The 14,193-nt window shown below is 39.2% G+C and overlaps 1 protein-coding gene across 4 annotated transcripts in view; it reads left to right on the top strand.

Annotated features, from left to right (window-relative positions):
• Positions 1-14,193, top strand: part of GLI3 (GLI family zinc finger 3) — a 192,929-nt gene that overhangs the window by 122,750 nt on the left and 55,986 nt on the right. For all 4 annotated transcript variants that reach the window (XM_083188516.1, XM_083188514.1, XM_083188515.1 and 1 more), the window contains 2 exons: positions 4,693-4,898; positions 9,111-9,263. In XM_083188516.1, coding sequence (XP_083044642.1) covers positions 4,693-4,898; positions 9,111-9,263 — 359 coding nt within the window. The remainder of the gene's footprint in view (positions 1-4,692; positions 4,899-9,110; positions 9,264-14,193) is intronic.

Here is a 14,193-nt window from a genome sequence, read left to right as displayed (position 1 = left end):
GTTTGCAGTGCTGCGTGTGATTTTAATGCCGCCTGCCACTCGTCCAGCCGCTCACCCCCCCTTGCTCGCCTAATTCGCCTGCACTGCTGCGAATGAATGTTTTGCATAAACATCTATTTTGAGCCTTGAGTAGGTGGACCAAATCATTCGATGGTCACTGACCATGAAATGATTTGGAGCGTACCCGCAAGACTAAGGGAGGTATTCAATGTGAGGGTCATGGCAGACGAGCTTGCTCGACCGCCGTGACCCAATCCCGTTCTCGGTCAGCTCGACCGAGAACATGCAGGCGGGATTCAATGTCCCTCCTGCCAGGGAGCGAGAAGGGGGGAGCCGTGCCGTGAGTGAGTTGCGCCCGGGAAGAGGCCGTGAGTTGCGCCCGGGAAGAGGCGAGCTGCAGCCGGCAGCTCTAACTTCCCTGCTGTTCTTAGCAGAACGAGCCCAACAGCTAGTGATGTCGGTCTCGTTCTGCCGAAATACCCTGCTCAATGCTGTCGGGGAAGACAGCATTCAATAGGGCCCGGCGGGCATCTTCCCGACGGGAGGTGCTCGCCGGAGATTGAATATCCCCCTTAGGCACCCTCGGGTGCCTTAACTTTGCGTGCGCCTTATACGAGAACAGGGCGGGCAGCTGACATCCAGTAATGTCAGTTGTCTGCCCCGGCAGCTGCGTCACTGCCTAATTTCCATGGCAATAGCCTGCATTTTCATGGGAACACCCATGAAATGCTGGGCGTTCCCGTGGGCGTGTCCATCCGCCGCTGCCCCACTCCCTCCCCCGCACTGGTGGGTGTGAATAGGATGGCCATGCCCGTTCGCAAAGGGCAAAAATACGCACATACAGACGCCAAACATCGGTCCCCGGTGCAAGCGCGCGGGAGACCGAACGGACCAGAATAAAGTCCTATGTATGAAAAAAGACAAAAAAATGTACACAGTATATCTAGAATAGCTGATAAGAACTTTAATTCTATTTATGATCTAATAATTTTAAAATTACATTTTATATTTGTACACTGTATTTTCTGCTCTTTCAGTATTCAGTCCCAATTTGCTTCTTTGCAATCAATACTTTCTGAAGACTAGAACAAATAAGAAAGAAAGGCGTAATTACTTTTGCGAATATCTGCTATGTTTGCCCGCAACTGTCAGTATTTAGAAAAGTATTGTGAGATGAATTTCATTCCTAAGGGCAAATACAAATGAGGCAGAATAGTGTCTCATAGTTATAGTGTATTTGAATATACATGACATGGTTCAATCATTTGCACGCAACTTACTATTAGGCAGACAGAAAGGTAAGAAGTATGTGAGTCTGCATTTATTAATAACGTAGCATAAACTGTACTAAATGAAACTGTATATTGTTACAAAGCTTGCCAACTACGTTGTCTGTAACTAGCCACACCACACATTCCTATGTTTTTTTCCTGCTGCTGAAGAGACTGCTGCTAAAGCACGGGCCATGCATGGTAGAATACTTATCCAGAGAAATGTCACTTTAGATTTGTTAGTCTTTTTCTTCATTTCGCATATATTTACAGTGTTAGGGAGTATTCAATGTATGCTGATATTTCTGGCACACATCTATTCAATGCGTCTGTTTTTCAATCGCATTGAAGGCCGTGCAGATTTGACTTTTTAAAAAGTTAAAACTGCATTGTCAAAAATGTCCGCTGGATTATTTGCGGTTGTTTTTGACAAAATGCTTGTGGATTCAATAATCCACATGTATTCCGCCTGTCGGAAAGATTGAATTCCGACTGTCGAATTGGCTGGTATTCCGAAACTTTACCACAGTTGGACCCCCATTCTCTTAATAGGTACACACATATACAATCTTCGGCCCATTCTTCCAATGATTGTACAAACGATTATTCAGAAAAGGTGCCAGGAGCGCTAGCTGCTAGTTTATAACGTTCCTGCAACGTTTGAGATCGGGAGGTTTCATCTTATGTTCTGCACAGCCAACCTCTTGATCCCATAGAGGAGCCGCCTTAGTCAGCCTCACCTTCACTCCCGGCTTTGCTGCTGTTGCTGCCTCTCCCACTAAGCACACTGCTCAGCTGATCACGAGCATTTAGCCTGATTTACAAAGGATTGAGAATATGCGTATCTAGCTTTAGGTGCCCATTCAATTAGGTGTGGGTCTTACTGCAGGAGGATAACCTTGATCTTTAATGCCCGGAAACATTTTTAAGCCCATTTCTTCCTGTGGTCTAGCGCAAGAGTTAAGTCTCTTTAGTTAATGCGCTTGCTGAGGTAAGGGCAAACAGCTATTCTCCACAGATTTCTGTTAGCACGTCAGGAGGGTGTGAGCAGGAATCTGCGCTAAGTGTAGCCTGCTATTGAATAGCTCCAGACAATGCAACCAAACCACAGTAAGCTCTGGGGACTATTAAGTATAGCCCTTAATTATTTATTACCAGTTATTTATATAGCGCACACATATTCTGCAGCACTTTACAGATAATATTTATACATTTATACATATCAGTCCCTGTCCCAGTGGAGCTTACAATCTATATTCCTTACCACATGTACACACAAACATGCTAGGGTTAATTTTGCTGCTAGCCAATTAACCTAACAGTATATTTTTGGATTTTGGGAGGAAACCCATGCAAACTTGGGGAGGAGAATATACAAACTTTGCACTGCTAGGGCCATAGTGGGAATTTAACCTATGACCTCTGCTGTGAGGCAGTAATGCTAACCATTACACTGTCTGTACTGCCCTAATGTAAACACTGAAAAAAATTTCAGTGCCCATTATATTTGCTGCCCATAATATGTGTAGAAAATGCTTTAAAAGTTAAAACAAACACTTTCTTTTGTTAAATTCCTGTTGCCAAGGGACACACATTAGAAGCTGCTGCCTAACTCTCCTCATTTATGTCATAGATGTTGTGTGGTGCTCTAGTGACTCGGCAGGGCTGCCCATTTACTAGAATCTGCATACTTCAATTTATAACAGATTTTAATTTGTGCTGAGGATAAAACAAAGTTGTACGAGTTACAGATCAAGCAGATAGAAGAGGAATGAGGGAAAAGAGACAAGTATCATAACCACCATACTACATTTCATTGGCTCTTGAGCTCTCCGGGGAATTGCTTTGATCTGTGATTAAGATATCTTTGTGTCTAGCCTGGAAGACATGGTAGAACTGCCTTTTACATTAGATTACAGTCTGCTTTGGTGACATCTGCCAATAGCAGCCCGCACTGTTATCAGAACACATCTCTTACATTCTGTATTGGGGAGCCCTCTGCCTTCCTGCTATATATTACATGATTACACTTGCTGTTTCTTCAGACCAAGGGTGATTCTAAGTTTAGGAAAATTCCCACAGAAGAAATATCCATGCCATAATATAGTAATGAAGCACTTCCCATCATACATGCTCACTTGGGTCCATTTGAATGGAAGCCAATTAACCTGTATTTGTTTTTGTAGTGTATGAGAAAAGCCAAAATAAATACATGAAAAAAAATTCAAGAAAGTTTTTCTATATACATTCACATATTATAGTATAAAACTAAAACACTCCTGTGTGTGTGTAAATATATATATATATATATATATATATATATATATATATTTGTATATGCACCAACATATAGACGCCTCAGGTCTGTGTCAGGGTGAGAGAGTGTGAGAAGGCACATACTGTAACAGCTGTAATTGTCTGCGAGAGGTGACCACAGATAGTTCCCATGTTTTGATTGTTTAATAGGGTTGAACTGCAGGAAACATCAGATAAGAGCCTCAACTATAGTAAAGCTGAGAAGAGTTACAGACTGTGAAAGGAAGTTTTTTTTATGTGGCGGAGTGATAACTGCAGTACAATATGGCTGACTTTAAGAGTATCTCTTTGTCTAGTTTACAGTGTAGCAAATACTGTTTGATTTGTGGTAACTACTGATTGTTAATCTGGACTAGTTTCTAAAGCATATTACTGTAAGGCAGGGTACAATGTATACAATGTATGCACTATATCTATTAGTGTGTGCACATTTTAAGTTGGTCTTATGCTGTGTTCACATAGTGTAATTTGCACTATCGATTTCGACAATATAGTCAAAAATCGCATAGCACATAGTGCAAATTGCACCGTGCAGCACCCAATACCGATTTGATCCCAATTTGTGGCCCCAAGGCATCGGAATGAAATCTAGAAAAAGACTGAGCAGCATGCCCCCCCTCGGCACCATCTCTCCCTCCATGCTAGCAGACGATGGCAGACCACCAGGTCCAGGCGGCCGCCGAATCGATATTGGCTGCCGCCAAATCTTAATCATGTGTACACGCCTTTACAGTGTTTCTTATTTTGGTAATATTGGCTACAAAACAGTTATATACACTACTGTGTACACTACACTTAAAAAAGCAAAACTGTAATATGTAACCATCCAAATATTATCTAGAGATGTGCAGGTCTGGATTTACTCTGATTTACCTGGATCTCAAAACCTGTTCGTATTGGTTACATGCTGTCACATGTTTTTGCTCCAAAACATGTGACAGCTGGATAGCCAATAAGATCCCGTCACGAGATTTGGGTAAATCCGAACCTTCATACTGTAACTTCTCCACATTTCTAAAGGTTGAAGGATTTTAAAGTGAAAGAACTGTAACAATAGTAAAATGATCATAGAGATTTCCTAATTATGATGGGTTTTTTTTTCCAGGCCTTCTGCATTAGCAAGCAGCCCAACATATTCAGATCTTCCATTCATACGGATATCTCCACACCGGAATCCTGCATCAGCTTCCGACTCACCATTTAGCCCTCCTCACCCTTACATCAACCCATATATGGACTATATCAGGTCTTTGCACAGTAGCCCTTCACTCTCCATGATATCAGCAGCTCGTGGACTCAGCCCTACTGATGGTGAGTGTGTGAAACAATAAAACAAATAGATAACATAAAGATGTGGTACTGTATATGTAATAATGTTGCTGTTACACCTCTGTATTACTGCTTTGTTATTGTACAACAAGGTTTATCATAGTGATAACTATAGATGTTTCTACTGCTGGCCACACATGTAGATATCTCAGCCATATTGGCATGCTGAACATCATTTCTTGACCCAAAATTTGTGGCGTGTATGCGAATAATCCATTGATTGTTATGACTTAGTATATTACTGACACAGAAATGCCCCATGTGGTTTGGGGAGTAGGATGAGCTGTCATATGGCAATTCTGGGCATAGAATTTGGTTCTAGATGTGATATCAAAATTAAATTCCGCATGATAGCGGCAAAGAGCTAATAGAACAATCAGTCAAAGTCACTTTGTGCCAGTATCTTTACTAATTTTACCTAACACCTAATAGTGGTGCAAGGGAAAATTAGAGAAAATTGTGGTCTGTAATATATGTTAATTTTTGCAGCTGAGCATCGCTATAATGTCCAGAATAACATGCTGGAGTCTAGGTTTAAGTGTACAGATTAGCCATTGCTTCCCTGTAAGGAAGAACATGATTCCTTACATCAAATTATGAAATGCTGGCTTGGCTCATGATGTGACTGACATCCCTCAGCCTTGTGATGTCACTTAGCTGGTGTAAAAGAAACTGATTGGTATGGAACAGTCACGATAAGTTGTATATTATAGTCATACAAACACATAGATGGCTTATTGCTGTAACTGTCTATTTTATATCTCACAGTTTGAGATAAGCTTATTTTTTTCCTAAATGGTAATTAAAAATAATATTAAAATTGCCATCACAGAGTTCCAATATGTATGAAATAAAGTAACACATTTATTGGAAAGGAAAAACTCCCAAAGTATTGTAAAGTTTTTATTACCAAAGAAGGACAACACCACAACATCAGTAAACAAATAAGATGCTATTTCCTGATCAATGAAAAGCTGTTCAGTTTAGCGGACATCATGTAATTTAATGATTAATTTAATCACACTGCGGAATTTTCTCAACGTTATGGTAATTCATTCTCATATGTAAGTACATTTTACATTGGAGCCTCTGTTGTATTTATGTGGAACCTCTACCACCTTAACTCTGCAATGGAACCTACTGTAACTGCAAATGTTCAAGCTTGAAAGCCATGTCATAGAGGTGCCCCTACTGACAAAAACTAGCAAGTGCAGTGTGCCTTCACACCATGCATTCATGCCCAAAGGCCAACCCTTTTAGTCCAATTGCCTGCAGTTACCCTTCTAGCTGTGTTATGCCTTCAAGGAAAGGCCAATCCAAATTCAAAGGAATTTGTGTTTCTCATATTGGGCCTAATACAGACCTGATTGCAGGACAAACGTGTTCTCAAAATGGGCAAACCCATGTGCACTGCAGATGGAGCAGATATAACATGTGCAGAGAGAGTTAGATGTGGGTGTTATTCTGTTTCTGTGCAGTCTAAATACTGTCTGCTTTATTTTTACACTGCAATTTATATTTCAGTTTCAACGCAGCTCACCCAAATCTAAAGGCCCCCATACACTACTGCGATTTGACCCGATTCTGACAGATCGGCTGGATAAATCGGACCAAATCGCATTTGTTTGATATTTCATCCGACCTCGTGCAGTACCGTGTGCATCGGGCCGAACCTTACAGATTGAACCTCTTGCACCAAGGATTCATCGGATAGGACCCATTAGCGGCACATCGTGGGTACTTTTTAGCACCTGCAATGTATTGGGTCCGATTCCTAATGTGTTTGCCAGCAGTAAAGCACCACTGGCACACTTATCTGCAGGTCTGGGCGGGGGCAGCTGCTGAGGTCCGGGCAGTGGTGCGGGCGGCTGAAGGCTAGGTGGGCGGCAGAGGTCTGGATGACAGGGCGGGCAGTAGGCGGCAGAGGTCTGGGTGGCGGGGCGGGCAACAACCAGTGAGTGGCGGGGTGGAGGGGGGGTTGCAGAATTTAAAAAAAGACTACCTGGCCGTTAGTGTCTCATGTATTTAGCATTAATGTACGGGGGCCTTAACTCTCCTGCACAGGTTACATCTTCCCCACCTGCAGTGCACATGGGTTTGCCTATTTTAAGAACAAATTTGTCCTTTGATCCAGTTTGCATTAGGCCCATAGTTTCTACATCAGCTGTTTGTGAGCCAGCAACAAGAGAAACCTTCACATCATGAGTACTTGGAACAGTAAATGTCATAATGTAATTAAACTTATTTATTAGAAAAGCCATGCAAGATATGGTACTAGTCAATGATAAATAAGGGATTTACATATGAACTCTGTGACCTTTATATTAGACCAGAAGTACACAGATTTAATCTGAATGCCTGGCATATCATAGTGTAAATTGAGTCACCAGCTACAGGACATATTTTCCTGCTCAGCATGTGAAAGGCATCCCCAGCCATTTCTGTTCTGACTGGATGACAGCAAAGGACATGTCTTGTCTATTAGACACCTTCATAAATTATAGAAGATAAGACAGAATGGTAGGAAATTGCTAACATTTCCTCTTACACTTTCTAAAGATCTTGCATTCTGTCTTCTTTCAACAAGCGCTGCTGTTGACGTTAACCTACTGTGTACATTGTATTTTCTGTATTGTGTCTACACACATAAATAACATCAGTAAATCTAACCGTAACAATCTACCACAGCATTTATTTCATCTGTACTGTTTGCATTAGCATATTACAGAAAGATGAGTTTGCTGACAGCACCACATCAAGAGATGTGTGTATAAAACCTGACAGTTTTGTCACTTGGTTACATATTAAAGAATAAACACAAAAAAACCCCCACAGATTTTGAATCCACCTCAATAGTATCAGCAGAACTGTGTTGCAATAGGATACTTTCCCTCTAATGGACAAAATTTTCAGATCTCATCTATCCTAATAGGTTTTCCTCGATTGAAAGGGAAATAAGGACACTTTTTTTTTTTTTAGAAAAAGGCAATGTTCTCAATGTTCTCCCAAATACACCGATTAGAGATTCTAGATAGTAAAACTATAATGAATCACTCAAAAATCCTGTAGATCAGTCAGCGTCAGAATCTAAAGCAGCCAGTGGGGCCATTGGTGCCTGTGGCCTCTTCTTTGTAGGAAACCAATTCTTCTGTTCAGTCATCCTACTTTTCTTTTCCTGTGATTGCATTAAAGCTGATATTCAATTTCCTAGCTGTAAAGCCCTCAGGCATTAGGCACGGATTGGAGCAATACCCGTATCCCCTAACTGTGGTGTCAGAGAATCTGGGATATTAAACATGGATGGTGTAATAATTAGCATTACTGCCTCACTGCGCTGAGGTCATGGGTTCGATCCCCACCATGGCTCTAACTGTGCAGAGTTTGTATATTCTCCCCGTGCTTGCGTGGGTTTCCTCCAGGTACTCCGGTTTCCTCCCACAATCCAAAAATATACTGGTAGGTTAATTGGCTTCCAACAAAATTAACCCTAGAATTTCTGTGTGTGTGCGTGTATATGTGGTAGGGAATATAGATTGTAAGCTCCTTTGCGGCAGGGACTGATGTGAATGTTGAAATATTCTCCGTAAAGCGCTGCGGAATATGTGTGCGCTACATAAGAAACTGTTAATAAATAAATAAATAAAAATCCCGATCTTGGTATGGCTATGGGAATTGGTTATATTTAACATCCCTTGATGAATCGCCGATTATTGCTGACCACCGATTGGCACATAGGATTGGTGGATAAACAGTGCCGGCGTATTAGGGGATCACACCTGCAGATGCATGGGAGACATAACCGTTAAATGGTATGTCAAATTGTATAACATATGATTCAAGTTGTTTAGCCTTATTTACATGATGGGAGTTCTACTGAAGATGGGATGTTGCTATGGGCAACCAATCAGATTCCATCTTTTATCTTCTAGAAGGTGCTTAATAAATAATAAATAGATTTTGATTGGTTGCAACATCCCATCTTCAAGTGAAATTCCCATCTTAGTAAATAAACCCCTTTGATTTAATTTTTGCAGAATCTTGCATGTTCTGAGTTTGTCATACTTATATCATTCTTTGTTGGTATTATAGGATGAGTTTTTAATTACATAACAGTATAATGTATCAGATAGGGTCAGGTCAGTAGATATCATTTTGGTGCATTGCAGTCATGTTCATTGCTATCATGTATTCCAGTGCCACATGCCGGTGTGAGTCCTGCTGAATATTACCAACATATGGCTCTGCTCGCAGGACAGCGCAGTCCCTATGCTGACATCATCGCTTCCCCGACAACTCCAAGTGCCGGGGCCACTGCTCTTCATATGGAGTACCTTCACGCAATGGAAAGTGAGTCATTATTTTCACATTTAAGTCTTGTGTCATTGGCATTTTTGTTAATACAGTATTAATAATATTTCTATAGAAAACTTGTAAAGGGACCTTGCATGTGCTCACTGCTTGGTCACCTTTATCTGCCTCCCCATTATAATTTAGGTGAGTTGGCTGCAATGGAGAGAAAACGTTCAGCTGCTAGTACATAGGTAATAAAATGAACAGTCTGCAAAAAAAAAAAAAATAAATATATATATATATATATATATATATATATATATATACCATATATACTCGAGTATAAGCCTACTTTTTCAGAACATTTTTTATGCTGAAAAAGCCCCCCTCGGCTTATACTCGAGTGAGGGTCCCACTTGAGTCAATAAGTTTTCCCAGTTATTTTGTAGTAAAATTAGGTGCCTCGGCTTATATTCGGGTCGACTTATACTCGAGTATATACGGTATATATCTATTATAATTAAAACAGATCATAGCTCTTGTTTTATTTTGTATAGACCTTGCCTTTATATTACTCAATCTATGGAATATTAAGATCTGATTGTATTGGTCCCTATTCACTACTCAATAAAAATGGTTTATAAAAGAAAAAGAAAAGTTTGGCCGCAAGAAACAATCAGTAATAATTACCTATAATCTGCACTGATCACCTCACACTCTAATAAAGCAACCTGGACTGTTGCCAAAGCACACATATAACCTGTTATATGTGTAACATAATTTATACCTGTAAATACAGTATATACAGTAGATATATTTACAGATAAGAGTGCTTGTATCTGTAAATATATCTATATATTAAAGGGTCATAAGCTTTCAACAATTCATTCTTGTGTTATGTTATTACAGTCCAGCAGTCTAATTAAATAAAATTTTAATTTTAATAGGCAGAAACCTGAAATGACTACTAACCCCTGACTTTGGCCATTGTAGCTGTGATTATTTTTAATTGACTTCCTTTCCAAGCATTATTTTCCTCTGTGTGCCACTCTAATAGTCAAATAAAGTCATCACTAACTTTACACTACTTGTTTGCCCGGTTATTTTCTGGGATTAAGTCCAAAGTCAAACAACTTCTTGAGCGGACCTTGTAAGAACATCAAAGGGAAGCTGTGGACGGTTTTAAAAATGCTTTCTTGTGCTCTTCTTAGTAGATGTTTCCAGCTAGGACATTTATTATGCCGCTAAGTAGCATGGGAGAAGCATTGGGAAATGTAGTGTTTAATCATAAATTCTTTTGGCCCAAGCAATAGCAGTCTGGCACAGAGACAAATAAGTACTGCACTAGGAAATGTTTGTCGTCTTTATACTTCTGATTGTCCATAGAACAGTTCATGTATAATAGTCAGAGCAGCATAGAATAATAGTTATCTAGCTTACTGTACATGACTAAATATGACCAGCACGCCACTGAGCATTCTTCCTGAAATGACTTGATGCATGCACTATAATAAGGTCTTGCAAAATGAACTAAAAAATAAATAAAATTAACTTACAATTATAATATGTTGACTGAATTATTAATTGCAAAATTAACTTTAGTTATACTTCATTTTTTACTTAATTTATACCTGAAAGCTCAGTTCTAGTGAGTTTATAATAAAAATATATAACATAAAATTACATGATATACAGTGCCAAACAATGCTTGCCCACATGATCTTACAGTCTAGGAGGTGTTGTTGTTGTTGTTTTCAATGGATACATGAGGTAGTGAAATGACAATTGTAGCTGTTTGTGGTGAAAGTACATGTTGCTTCAGTAATGCTGAGCATAATTATGCAATTTTCGGCCGATAATCGTGCGGTGTGTAGCCACGACTGACCGCAAATTATCAGTTCGATAGATATGTGGAATTGTCATACAGGTCGTATCATTTGTGACTCAGCCACTTCGGGAAGTGTACTGTATGCTTGTCCATTTCCGAAGCAACAAACATCTGTCCTTTTCCTTCAGAGGGGTGAAGTCAATATCATGGGGCCATCACTGTGAAATATCACACAGTGTATGGCTACGATATCTGCTGGGTTTCGTGCCATCAGATAAAATGTCTGCTGGTCTGCCGGACATGATATCTGACAGTGTATGCCCAGTATAAGTTTTGTATATTGAGCTGTAAAGACAATGGTAAAGCACTTTGAGTCCTATTGGGAGAAAGGTGCTATATAAGTATTATAATTATTATTATTATTATTATTATACATATAAAAATAAAATAGCCATAGTCGACTAAGATTGCTATGCAGCTATCACTGCTGTGGCATGGTCGGAATGGGAGGTAAATGTGGAGTGATGAGAGATGAACCACTCATTGAAGAAATTACCACTTGCAAATGAACCTTATTCCTTTTCTTGTTCTGGAAAAGGCTTACAACCTTCATCTTTGTGCCAAAGATAAACAGGCATACCATCCTTTTAAACTCAATGTTCCAAAATATTTTTAGTTTATCGTTTTCATCCAAGTTTATGTCCGATTCCATGAAAGAAATTGCCCAGATATTTTTTCAAATATATGTAATGAATACAGTCATGGGAAGAAACCAACAGACCAAGCACTATTGTGTGAGTTCAGGCAGCCAAAAAGTATGGCGGCTGCCACGGTGGTTTGCACATGCAAGTTCATTGCATCTAATTGGATTGAGTTTATTGTTTGAAAAATGCTGTTACGCATATAAAAATACATTATTGCAAGTCTATAGATGAGGTCAATGAGGAATTACACTTAGACTTCCACAAGGTATGGAATAAACTATTGTTTTTATGTAAACAACAACCAAAAAAAGAACTAAAGGTGCCATATACAAACTGTCATCAGACAGTTTTTGCTTATGTATTATATTTAAACATGGTGTTTCAATTATGTGTTTACAGAGGTGTTGCTTGATTACATTTTTTTATACTGTATGTTAAAGATTTCGAATAGCTATATGTAGACAAGGATAGATCAATGCAACAGTATTTACCTGACATGAGAGTTCATCTGAATATGTCCACTATTTACGTTAATACAACCTTTGTAAAATGCTTACACTTAATGGGTCAACTTTCGAGGAAGCTCATTAAAAGAGGGATTATTGTATAAATGTTAGACTAAACTATTCTACTAAGCAGACAAAGAATGCCAGACTGTAGCAGACAGGAATCGAGTGTCCAGCCAAAAACACTTTTTCCCCCTCACTCCCTTTGCTGAACTATTATTACATCTGCGAGTAAGCACTACATTATAACATAAATATAGATAATTTTGATTCTGTGAAGAAAACATGATGATTGATCTTGTAACTGTGTTACCAACTTTTGTTTTTTGAATCAAGGAATTATTTTCACAGAGGCAATAGAAAAAGCTTGGGCAGCACATAATATACTGTAATTATGTCTGTTTTACTGTATTACCGTACATGGATTCAATAGCACGTTTGGCTAAGGAATCATTTTGTACGTTGAACCATAGATTCCATGATATTTGTGATATAGGTGTGCATTAATGAAGTCACGTATATAAAATAAAATATAGGTAAGCATTTACAGAAGTAGCTCTATCATCTATATATAGGTCTAGTGTCTGTGTGTCCCCGAAATGCTGCCATCTGTTGGCAGCAAGTGAAATTAAAGCTCTTTCCCTCTCACACATGCACAAACACAGAATCAAATGTTTGTGCATATTTGAACATGGTAGCAGACTAGCTTTCGAAGCATTAGCTTTGAACGGGCTTACTAGTGTATGTGTGTGTGTGTGTATATATATATATATATATATATATATATATGTAGCAAAGTGGTACCAGCGCTAATAATGTCCCCAGCTACTTGGATCTATTGGTCCCTAAAGTTACACAGTCCTGTGTTGGCTTTTAGATACACTTCCCCTCCTTTTTGGGGGTGGCGGCTCCTCTCCTATGGGTTCCTGTTCCCGGAAATCCTATACATAAAAATCTGAAAGAAAAAGGGTGAGATGCACACCTCCTAGTGTAGAATTTTAGTAACTGATTAGACTCCCTTCACCACATGAAGACAGAGTTTAACCACCAACGTTATTGCATCTCGTGTATGAGTCAATAGCTTCCGTACCAGAATGTGTACCCAGGATGTCTCAGTACAGACCTTCCTGAGCTTCCACTGTTATATAAAGTGTTCAGCAAGCATGAAGGATTGATTGAAACTAGTTAGAAATGTGGTATGCATGACCAGAGCCTTGGGCATGCTATAGACGGCATAACTACATCTCTATGGCCACCATAATTTAAAAACATCTGACCCATGACCAGGACATACCTTCTAAACTGTCCTGGAATCATGACAAAAGTCCTGCTTCGTGGGACAGTTATGTCTAAAATATTGTATTATACACAACCAGGATGTTATATGCCCCTTCTATGCACATCAGATCAAGCATATGAAACTATTGGATTTGAAACTGCAGTATCCATAAAATATATTATATGTAGCTCATGTTGTAAAATGGGGGATGCACTGAGAAGTACTGTGTAAATAAAAACAAAATAAAAATATAAAATGTTCTTTGAGCCAAGCGTTTTGTTTTACCCCGGTTCTCCATGTGCAGCAAATAGTAGATAGACTGTTTTATATATTCAGGTTGTGTAACCTGTGCACAGTTCACAAAGGTAAGCAAGAAGCATGAGAGCAGTAGACAAAATACACTCGTTTATGTACTTTCTGGCTTCTATTACCCCCCTCCCCCCCGCCCCCACCCTAATTAAATTATAATTGCAGATGTTAACTTTTGCTTCTTCATTTATTTTTGTAAAGCTCCAGAAGAGGGTCTTTTTTGTTGTCTGTGTATCCTTGTAGCCTCCAAAAATACTAATTATTTGCTGAAATATTGCTAATGATTAATTTTAAGAGACAAATTAAGTTTAAAATGCTGAGAAAAACAAAAGACAGTGACACAGTCTCATTTTCTTCAGAT

The sequence above is a fragment of the Crinia signifera genome, chromosome 5, assembly GCF_055691185.1.
Source record: "Crinia signifera chromosome 5, ASM5569118v1, whole genome shotgun sequence".
NCBI classification, from domain to species: Eukaryota; Metazoa; Chordata; class Amphibia; order Anura; family Myobatrachidae; genus Crinia; species Crinia signifera.
The sequence above is the reverse complement of the archived record's forward strand: the minus strand, read 5'-3'. Positions and strand labels throughout refer to the sequence as shown.